The sequence below is a fragment of the Salmo salar genome, chromosome ssa14 (assembly GCF_905237065.1).
Source record: "Salmo salar chromosome ssa14, Ssal_v3.1, whole genome shotgun sequence".
NCBI lineage: Eukaryota > Metazoa > Chordata > Actinopteri > Salmoniformes > Salmonidae > Salmo > Salmo salar.
This window is the reverse complement of record NC_059455.1, coordinates 18,902,169-18,913,229: the sequence shown is the minus strand read 5'-3', so window position 1 is coordinate 18,913,229 and position 11,061 is coordinate 18,902,169. Positions and strand designations below refer to the sequence as shown.

At 43.2% G+C, this 11,061-nt stretch overlaps 1 protein-coding gene across 2 annotated transcripts; it reads right to left on the bottom strand.

Annotated features, from left to right (window-relative positions):
* Positions 1-823: 823 nt before the first annotated feature.
* LOC106597604 (ladderlectin) lies at positions 824-4,236 on the bottom strand. Of its 2 annotated transcripts, none has more exons than XM_045694015.1 (6): positions 4,139-4,236; positions 3,703-3,790; positions 3,260-3,375; positions 2,752-2,943; positions 1,141-1,255; positions 824-1,042 (listed from the first exon to the last, which is right to left on the bottom strand). In XM_045694015.1, exons 1-6 carry the CDS (start codon positions 4,151-4,153, stop codon positions 951-953), a joined length of 618 nt encoding a protein of 205 aa, XP_045549971.1. In that variant the 5' UTR covers positions 4,154-4,236; the 3' UTR covers positions 824-950. The 2 variants fall into 2 exon arrangements, with proteins under 2 accessions (XP_045549971.1, XP_045549972.1); XM_045694016.1 differs by having other exon boundaries at positions 3,703-3,787; positions 4,139-4,205.
* Positions 4,237-11,061: the final 6,825 nt, after the last annotated feature.

Below are 11,061 nucleotides of genomic sequence, written 5' to 3'. Positions count from 1 at the left end.
GTTCTGCTGCCTGCAACATCCTCCAGCATGACCGGTTTGGCGGTGGGTCAGTCATGGTGTGGGGTGGAATTTCTTTGGGGGGCCGCACAGCCCTCCATGTGCTCGCCTGACTGCCATTAGGTACCGAGATGAGATCCTCAGACCCCTTGTGAGACCATATGCTGGTGCGGTTGGCCCTGGGTTCCTCCTAATGCAAGACCTCATGTGGCTGGAGTGTGTCAGCAGTTCCTGCAAGAGGAAGGCAGATGCTATGGACTGGCCCGGCCGATCCCCAGACCTGAATCCAATTGAGCACATCATGTCTCGCTCCATCCACCAACGCCACATTGCACCAGACTGTCCAGGAGTTGGCGGATGCTTTAGTGCAGGTCTGGGAGGAGATCCCTCAGGAAACCATCCGCCACCTCATCAGGAGCATGCCCAGGCGTTGTAGGGAGGTCATACAGGCACGTGGAGGCCACACACACTACTGAGCCTCATTTTGACTTGTTTTAAGGACATTACAAAGTTGGATCAGCCTGTAGTGTGGTTTTTCACTTTAGTTTTGAGTGTGACTCCAAATCCAGACCTCCATGGGTTGATAAAGTGGATTTCCATTGATTATTTGTGTCATTTTGTTGTCAGCACATTCAACTATGTAAAGAAAAAAAGTATTTAATATTATTTCATTCAGATCTAGGATGAGTTATTTTAGTGTATATTTAAACATGTTTACTGAAAATTAACGCAGTTGACAGTGAGACTACTTTTTGGGTCCTAAGAGAATTCTATTCTTCAAGAAACAATATCAAAGAATTGAAATGCCCACTGAACAGACTCCATCTTCAAAGTGAATCAATGTTTAATTACGACTCATGAGATTAAATACAGACACCTGTTTTATTGACAAGAAACAATAACTACATAACATTTGCAGTTAGGATGCTGACACCGGCGTAGCATTTTTGGTTTCAATTGATAGTTTGAAGGATTAAACAGGTTCTTATGGAGCACACGGAGGGATAGCTCTTCCCACATGATTCATCGTTCCAGCCGTTTTCAGCTTAAGAGGAAACACGAAATAGAAAAGTAAGTCACATTTATTTGTTAAACGTACTCTGAAAAAGTTGAATTTGATGAATGATAATGGGCTTACTGTACCTCCAAAGTTCATCTGAATACATGGCTCTCTGGCACCATAGTGGTTATTCGGCTCCCCTTCAGCCCAGCTCTCGTAATCAAATTTGGAGCCGTCACTCCAGAACCATAGCCTGTCCTGTGGGGAAGTAGTGAGATCTCAGATGTGCTTGCTGAACAATTTCTAAAATCCAACATACTCATGGTCTTTACTCCACCACCAGAACCGTAAAAGCCACCACTACCAAAAACGTGCAGACTGACACTGGAACTGTGGGGTGAAAACCCATAAGTGTTGATACTACAACCACATTTCTAAAAATCCCAATGCATTTCCATAGCCTTGACCGGTGAAAAAAAAACCCAGCCTACAACCGTTTAAAGACTGAATCTGCATTAGGGGGAAACAGCGCCACCATTATCATTTTTGGTCGCTGAACAGCGTCGCGCAGCATGGTTAAAAACAAAATAAAAAAATAGCTAAAATTGTTATATGTCGCAAACTGACGGGTCACCATTAAGGCTTCCAGATTTAAAACATGGCCAGACCGATATGGAATAGGTTGCCTTTTGATACCATGCTATAGTACTCACTCCAGCCCACTGTGTCAGTGGATACTGCAATGGGCATTCTTTTTGTACATCTGTAAGATCTTCCAAACCAGGTTCTTTTTTATATAGACACTTTCTTAAAAACTACACCGACCTATCAACTTAACAAATGTCAGATACAACCTTAATCCCAAGGTCTCAAATGGAACAAGCCACCTAGTAAGTTGTTTCTGCGCCATAGCAAAGAGGAAGAGTCGAGAAGAGCGAGAAGGATAACTACGGCCAAAATCTGCCTTCTCAAGCGGGTAAGGTTTTTGTATGGCCGTCAATAAGATGTCGAATTTCATTGACGACAAATATAATGGCTTATTTGAGCAAATATACGTTTTGTAATGCTTAGGTTGTTACGAGTACTGATACAAGTAGCACACATGACATGCCAGAAACTGAGAAAACCATTTATATCGGAGTTGTGCCTGTCACACTGGAATCTGCTCTCTCATAGGCTAGAATGGTCCCACCTGATCTGCCCGACTGCATTCCATTGCAGACTCTACACATGGTTAGAGGCCAATATAATGGATCATCTGTGGCAATTGCTTTGGAGTTGAAATATCCAAGTATTCTTTCGAGATGATCAACTCAAATCTAGACCTACATCCAACAGTATTTCTTTCACTTTTGACAATGACTTCACACGAGGCCTTAGTCACATGACATGCCTAAATACTTATAACCACTAGGCTAATAAATCACATGTGTGAACAAGTGTTGCGATTGTGTGTGTCCCCCGTTACTTGCTAAATGTCAATGAGCGTTGTCACCATCTTTCCTCTGCTGTACCTCAAACTGTGCTCATCACCAGCTGAGAAACTGGCGAGTTGATTACTCTTGGCACAGAGTTGTCTGAGCAGTGTCTTAACACCTACTCTGAGCTGATTGTTTCATTAGTCTTAAAACAGGATTCCTAGGACATGACATATTGATGAGTATACTAAGACCTCAAGCTGAACTGTTCAGGTATAGTATACCTTTCCCTGGAGTCACTCCTATCACTTTTACTCAACTATGACAACTGGGTACCTTTTCCACCTTTGCCTGAACAGCATCATATCCGCCAATCCAGGTAAGAGGGAAACTGCCAGTATTGATCAACACCACCGCCTGTAGAAATCGGAACTCTTCATAGCTGTGCACAGATGCCAGGTTTGCGCCAAGGTACTTTACAGTGTTGCGCACAGGTTCCAGTTTTTCTCCAAGTAACTGACAGTGGCGCTAGAGCAAGCAGTACACAGAGACAAAGACATGTCATAATGGAAGTATTAGTCAGTTGTCCAGTCTGAGAATTTGTCTTCTGGACTCAAATATTGCCATCGGAACTAATGTTCTATTAACAGGCTCTTAGAGATTAGTTAACCCATGCCCTGTGGGTTCTAATAGACAACAGGGCCCAACTCCACACAAATATTGCAAAGCCTATAGACATTATTAATTACAGCATATTTTACATGAGGCGCCTGTTAAAATAAGGCCAAAGACCCTTTAACTAAAAGAGCCAGATCATTTCAATTGTAGAGGGTAAGCATTATACCTCTGCTTTGGGCCATGTCATTGCAGTTTTGACAAACATGAAGCAGCGTGAATTAAATTGGAACCAGCCTCTGGGGCATGGGTTTCTTTTGTCTGCTGCAAATTTCACCAAATCATCTGAAAGGAGAAGACAGGGAGTGTTACGAAATTGCAGCCGACTTGAAAGGATAGTCGAGACTGACAGACATACAAATCCCCTTGCATCATAAATAACATTTTTAGAGCAGTCATACCACAACAAAATATACACAACGAATGATGTAAAGCACAAACTCATTCCACAGAGCACCGAGTATCTACAGCTTTTAGCGCCTCCCTCTATTGATCAATTTAGAACTCCCCTCACCTGGTTGTCTTCATTGAAAGGTAAACCACCTGCAGATACTAGGCACTCTGTGGAATGAGTTCGACACTCGTGATGTAAAGTGTGAAGCTGACTCTTACTTGCTATGTTCGCAGTCATTATGTCGCCCAGTGTAAAGGCAGCGCTGAGAAGCAGTAGAAGGGTCAACATCGCCATGGTGATAGTCTCCTGACACACACACACACACGAGAGAAGCCATCTGTTTCCCCAACCTCTGCTCGAGCACCCCAGTAAGTCCACTTATCACATTCAACTAATGAAGGGCTGAGGAATACCAGCTATCATCTCTTCCACCACATACAGTAGATTAGCCTGGCACACAGGAATGTTTGACTCCAAATGGCACTACATAGGGAATTGAAAGCATCTGATAGTCACCATCTACTTAAGTAGAGAAGTCTATGCTCTTGGGTTCTCCCCAAAACAGTACCCTAGCTAACTAACCCCGATGCATGGCACACCTAGTAAGACACCATTTGGGATGAACTCCGATACAGTACTATGTTAAACTCTCACCTGCAGTCTGGTCATGTCAGCGCTCTGTTTGTGAGTTGAGTTCTACCGCTTCTTGCTCTCCTTTTTTAAGGACCCATCCAGTCAGACCCCTCCCTCTCTCATCCTTTAACCGTTCTAATAATCAACTAATCATCAAGCTTTTATCATTTCAATCAGCTGTGTTGTGTTAGGGTAAAAACCAAAACGTACACCCCTTGGGCATAGCCACGGGAAGAAGTTTGGTGGTGCAGGGTACTTTTAATGAACGTTATTTTCAATTGGGGTGCTGGAAAAATATCTTTGCCTGTGCAACAGGCGCTCTATTTGTCCACTATTATAGCACTACTTTTGTGAAAATGTAACAAATCTATAAAAAGTTTACATATATATAAAATATATATATACAGTACCAGTCAAAAGTTTGGACACACCTACTCATTCAAGGGTTTTTCTTTATTTTTACTATTTTCTTTGTAGAATAATAGTGAAGACATCAAAACTGTGAAATAACTCTTATGGAATCATGTAGTAACCAAAAGAAGTGTTAAACAAAACCAAATATATTTTAGATTCTTCAAAGTAGCCACCTTTTGCCTTGATGACAGCTTTGAACACTCTTGGCATTCTCTCAACCAGCTTCACCTGGTATGCTTTTCCAACATTCTTAAAGGACATCCCACATACGCTGATCACTTGTTGGCTGCTTTTCCTTATCTCTGTGGTCCAACTCATCCCAAACCATCTCAATTGGGTTGAAGTTGGGTGATTGTGGAGTTCAGGGCGGTCTGATGCAGCACTACATCACTCTACCTTATTGGTCAAATAGCCCGTACACTGCCTGGAGGTATGTTGGGTCATCGTACTGTTGAAAAACAAATGACAGTCCCACTAAGCGCAAACCAGATGGGATGGTGTATCACTGCAGAATGCTGTGGTAGACATGCTGGTTAAGCGTGCCTTGAATTCTAAATAAAACACAGACAGTGTCACCAGCAAAGCACCGTCACACCTCCTCCTCCATGCTTCACGGTGGGAACCACACATGCGGAGATCATCCGCTCACCTACTCTGCGTCTCACAAAGACACACTAATCAGACCAAAGGACAGATTTCTACCGGTCTAATGTCCATTGCTCGTGTTTCTTGGCCCAAGCAAGTCTCTTGTTCTTGAAATAACACATATGGAATCATGTAGTAACCAAAAAAAAGTGTTAAACAAATAAATCTATTTCTAATTGAGATTGTTCAAATTAGCCACCCTTTGCCTTGATGACAGCTTTGCACACTCTTGGCATTCTCTTATCAAATCAAATGTATTTATATAGCCCTTCTTACATCAGCTGATATCTCAAAGTGCTGTACAGAAACCCAGCCTAAAACCCCAAACAGCAAGCAATGCAGGTGTAAGAAGCACGGTGGCTAGGAAAAACTCCCTAGAAAGGCCAAAACCTAGAAGAAACCTAGAGAGGAACCAGGCTATGAGGGGTGGCCAGTCCTCTTCTGTCTGTGCCGAGTGGATATTATAACAGAACATGGTCAAGATGTTAAAATGTTCATAACTGACCAGCATGGTCAAATAATAATAATCACAGTTGTCGAGAGTGCAACAATAGTTGGGCACGTCCGGTGAACAGGTCAGGGTTCCATAGCCGCAGGCAGAACAGTTGAAACTGGAGCAGCAGCACGGCCAGGTGGACTGGGGACAGCAAGGAGTCATCATGCCAGGTAGTCCTGAGGCATGGTCCTAGGGCTCAGGTCCTCCGAGAGAAAGAGAGAATTAGAGAGAGCATACTTAAATTCACACAGGACACCGGATAAGACAGGAGAAATACTCCAGATATAACAGACTGACCCTAGCCCCCCGACACATAAACTACTGCAACATAAATACTGGAGGCTGAGACAGGAGGGGTCAGGAGACACTGTGGCCCCATCCGACGATACCCCGGACAGGGCCAAACAGGCAGGATATAACCCCACCCACTTTGCCAAAGCACAGGCCCAAACCACTAGAGGGATATCTTCAACCACCAACTTACCATCCTGAGACAAGGCCGAGTATAGCCCACAAAGATCTCCGCCACGGCACAACCCAAGGGGGGGCACCAACCCAGACAGGAAGACCACGTCAGTGACTCAACTCATTCAAGTGACGCACCCCACCTAGGGACGGCATGGAAGAACACCAATAAGCCAGTGACTCAGCCCCTGTAATAGGGTTAGAGGCAGAGAATCCCAGTGGAGAGAGGGGAACCGGCCTGGTAGAGACAGCAAGGGCGGTTCGTTGCTCCAGAGCCTTTCCGTTCACCTTCACACTCCTGGGCCAGACTACACTCAATCATAGGACCCACTGAAGAGATGAGTCTTCAGTAAAGACTTAAAGGTTGAGACAGAGTCTGCATCTCTCACATGGGTAGGCAGACTATTCCATAAAAATGGAGCTCTATAGGAGAAAGCCCTGCCTCCAGCTGTTTGCTTAGAAATTCTAGGGACAATTAGGAGGCCTGCGTCTTGTGACCGTAGCGTACGTGTAGGTATGTACGGCAGGACCAAATCGGAAAGATAGGTAGGAGCAAGCCCATATAATGCTTTGTAGGTTAGCAGTAAAACCTTGAAATCAGCCCTTTCCTTAACAGGAAGCCAGTGTAGGGAGGCTAACACTGGAGTAATATGATCACATTTCTTGGTTCTAGTCAGGATTCTAGCAGCCGTATTTAGCACTAACTGAAGTTTATTTAGTGCTTTATCCGGGTAGCCGGAAAGTAGAGCTTTGCAGTAGTCCAACCTAGAAGTAACAAAGGCATGGATTAATTTTTCTGCATCATTTTTGGACAGAAAGTTTCAGATTTTTGCAATGTTAGGTAGATGGAAAAAAGCTGCCCTTGAAACAGTCTTGATATGTTCTTCAAAAGAGAGATCAGGGTCCAGAGTAACGCCGAGGTCCTTCAGTTTTATTTGAGACGACTGTACAACCATCAAGATTAATTGTCAGATTTAACAGAAGATCTCTTTGTTTCTTGGGACCTAGAACAAGCATCTCTGTTTTGTCCGAGTTTAAAAGTTTGCAGCCATCCACTTCCTTATGTCTGAAACACAGGCTTCTAGCGAGGACAATTTTGGGGCTTCACCATGTTTCATTGAAATGTACAGCTGTGTGTCATCCGCATAGCAGTGAAATTTAACATGATGTTTTTGAATGACATCCCCAAGAGGTAAAATATATAGTGAAAACAATAGTGGTCCTAAAATGGAACCTTGAGGAACACCGAAATGTACAGTTGATTTGTCAGAGGACAGACCATTCACAGCGACAAACATATCTTTCCGACAGATAAGATCTAAACCAGGCCAGAACTTGTCCGTGTAGACCAATTTGGGTTTCCAATCTCTCCAAAAGAATGTGGTGATCGATGGTATCAAAAGCAGCACTAAGATCTAGGAGCACGAGGACAGGTGCAGAGCCTCGGTCTGACATCATTAAAAGGTAATTCACCACCTTCACAAGTGCAGTCTCAGTGCTATGATGGGGTCTAAAACCAGACTGAAGCGTTTCGTATACATTGTTTGTCTTCAGGAAGGCAGTGAGTTGCTGCCCAACAGCTTTTTCAAAAGAAATTGAGAGGAATGGGAGATTCAATATAGGCCGATAGTTTTTATATTTTCTGGGTCAAGGTTTGGCTTTTTCAAGAGGGGCTTTATTACTGCCACTTTTAGCGAGTTTGGTACACATCCGGTGGATAGAGAGCCGTTTTATTATGTTCAACATAGGAGGGCCAAGCACAGGAAGCAGCTCTTTCAGTAGTTTAGTTGGAATAGGGTCCAGTATGCAGCTTGAAGGTTTTGAGGCCATGATTATTTTCATCATTGTGTCAAGAGATATAGTACTAAAACACTTTAGTGTCTCCCTTGATCCTAGGTCCTGGCAGAGTTGTGCAGACTCAGGACAACGGAGCTTTGGAGGAACACGCAGATTTAAAGAGGAATCCGTAATTTGCTTTCTAATGATCATGATCTTTTCCTCAAAGAAGTTCATGAATTTATTACTGCTGAAGTGAAAGCCGTCCTCTCTTGGGGAATACTGTTTAGTTAGCTTTGCGACAGTATCAAAAATAAATGTTGGATTGTTCTTATTTTCCTCAATTAAGTTGGAAAAATAGGATGATCAAGCAGCAGTGAGGGCTCTTCGATAATGCACGGTACTGTCTTTCCAAGCTAGTCGGAAGACTCCCAGTTTGGTGTGGCGCCATTTCCGTTCCAATTTTCTGGAAGCTTGCTTCAGAGCTCGTGTATTTTCTGTATACCAGGGAGCTAGTTTCTTATGACAAATGTTTTTAGTTTTTAGGGGTGCAACTCCATCTAGGGTATTGCGCAAAGTTAAATTGAGTTCCTCAGTTAGGTGGTTAACCTCTTACATCTAGATGTTCCGCTAGCGGAACACCTGCTCCAATATCCAATGATGGGCGTGGCGCGAAATACAAATTCCTCTAAAATCCGAAAACTTCCATTTTTCAAACATATGACTATTTTACAGCATTTTAAAGACAAGACTCTCGTTAATCTAACCACACTGTCCGATTTCAAAAAGGCTTTACAGCGAAAGCAAAACATTAGATTATGTCAGCAGAGTACCCAGCCAGAAATAATCAGACTACCCATTTTTCAAGCTAGCATATAATGTCACAAAAAACAAAACCACAGCTAAATGCAGCACTAACCTTTGATGATCTTCATCAGATGACAACCCTAGGACATTATGTTATACAATGCATGCATGTTTTGTTCAATCAAGTTCATATTTATATCAAAAACCAGCTTTTTTACATTAGCATGTGACGTTCAGAACTAGCATACCCCCCGCAAACCTCCGGTGAATTTACTAAATTACTCACGATAAACGTTCACAAAAAGCATAACAATTATTTTAAGAATTATAGATACAGAACTCCTCTATGCACTCGATATGTCCGATTTTAAAATAGCTTTTCGGTGAAAGCACATTTTACAATATTCTCAGTAGATTGCCCGGCATCACAGGGCTAGCTATTTAGACACCCACCAAGTTTAGCACTCACCAAAATCAGATTTACTATTAGAAAAGTTTGATTACCTTTGATGTTCTTCGTCAGAATGCACTCCCAGGACTTCTACTTCAATAACAAATGTTGGTTTGGTCCAAAATAATCCATAGTTATGTCCAACAGCGGCGTTTTGTTCGTGCGTTCTAGACACTATCCGAATGGTAAATAAGGGTCGTGCGCATGGCGCATTTCGTGACAAAAGATTTCTAAATATTTCATTACCGTACTTCGAAGCATGTCAACCGCTGTTTAAAATCAATTTTTATGCCATTTTTCTCGTAAAAAAGCGATAATATTCCGACCGGGAATCTGCGTTTCGGTAAATAGAGGGAAAAAAAGAAAGACGGGGGCGGCCAGTGCACGCGCCTAAGCCCACTGTCCCCTGATAGACCACTTAGCAAAAGCGCTCGTGTGTTTCAGCCAGGGCTTTGAATTACGTCATTCAGCTTTTTCCCGGGCTCTGAGAGCCCATTGGAGCCGTAGGAAGTGTCACGTAACAGCAGAGATCCTTTGTAATGGATAGAGATGACAAAGAAGGCCAAGAAATGGTCAGACAGGGTACTTCCTGTACAGAATCTTCTCAGGTTTTGGCCTGCCAAATGAGTTCTGTTATACTCACAGACACCATTCAAACAGTTTTAGAAACTTTGGAGTGTGTTCTATCCAAAGCTAATAATTATATGCATATTCTAGTTTCTGGGCAGGAGTAATAATCAGATTAAATCGGGTACGTTTTTTATCCAGCCGTGAAAATACTGCCCCCTAGCCATAACAGGTTAACTGATATTTGTCCTCTGATGTCCTTGGGTAGGCAGAGAGAGTCTGGAAGGGCATCAAGGAATCTTCGGCTTGTCTGAGAATTTATAGCACGACTTTTGATGCTCCCTGTTTGGGGTCTGAGCAGATTATTTGCTGCAATTGCAAACGTAATAAAATGGTGGTCCGATAGTCCAGGATTATGAGGAAAAACATTAAGATCCACAACACTTATTCCACGGGACAAAACTAGGTCCAGAGTATGACTGTGGCAGTGAGTAGGTCCAGAGACATGTTGGACAAAACCCACTGAGTCGATGGCTCCGAAAGCCTTTTGGAGTGGGTCTGTGGACTTTTCCATGTGAATATTAAAGTCACCAAAAATTTGAATATTATCTGCTGTGACTACAATGTCCGATAGGAACTCAGGGAACTCAGTGAGGAACGCTGTATATGGCCAAGGAGGCCTGTAAACAGTAGCTATAAAAAGTGACTGAGTAGGCTTCATAGATTTCATGACTAGAAGCTCAAAAGACGAAAACGTCATTTTTTTTGTAAATTGAAATTTGCTATTGTAAATGTTAGCAACACCTCCGCCTTTGCGGGATGCACGGGGAATATGGTCACTAGTGTAACCAGGAGGTGAGGCCTCATTTAACACAGTAAATTCATCAGGCTTAAGCCATGTTTCAGTCAGGCCAATCACATCAAGATTATGATCAGTGATTAGTTCATTGACCATAACTGCCTTTGAAGTGAGGGATCTAACATTAGGTAGCCCTATTTTGAGATGTGAGGTATCACGATCTCTTCCAATAATGGCAGGAATGGAGGTCTTTATTCTAGTGAGATTGCGAAGGCGAACACCGCCATGTTTAGTTTTGCCCAACCTAGGTCGAGCCACAGACACGGTCTCAATGGGGATAGCTGAGCTGACTACACTGACTGTGCTAGTGGCAGACTCCACTAAGCTGGCAGGCTGGCTAACAGCCTGCTGCCTAGCCTGCACCCTATTTCATTGTGAAGCTAGAGGAGTTAGAGCCCTGTCTATGTTCGTAGATAAGATGAGAGCGCCCCTCCAGCTAGGATGGAGTCCGTCACTCAGCAGGC

What these genes read in the sequence shown, in the direction of transcription:
- LOC106597604 (XM_045694015.1), bottom strand. An exon ending in TTCAGGCAAAGGTGGAAAAG is followed by an intron (nt 1,256 to 2,751) that starts GTACCCAGTTGT and finishes ACTTCCCCACAG; the next exon opens with GACAGGCTATGGTTCTGGAG. An exon ending in TATTCAGATGAACTTTGGAG is followed by an intron (nt 1,043 to 1,140) that starts GTACAGTAAGCC and finishes TTTCCTCTTAAG; the next exon opens with CTGAAAACGGCTGGAACGAT.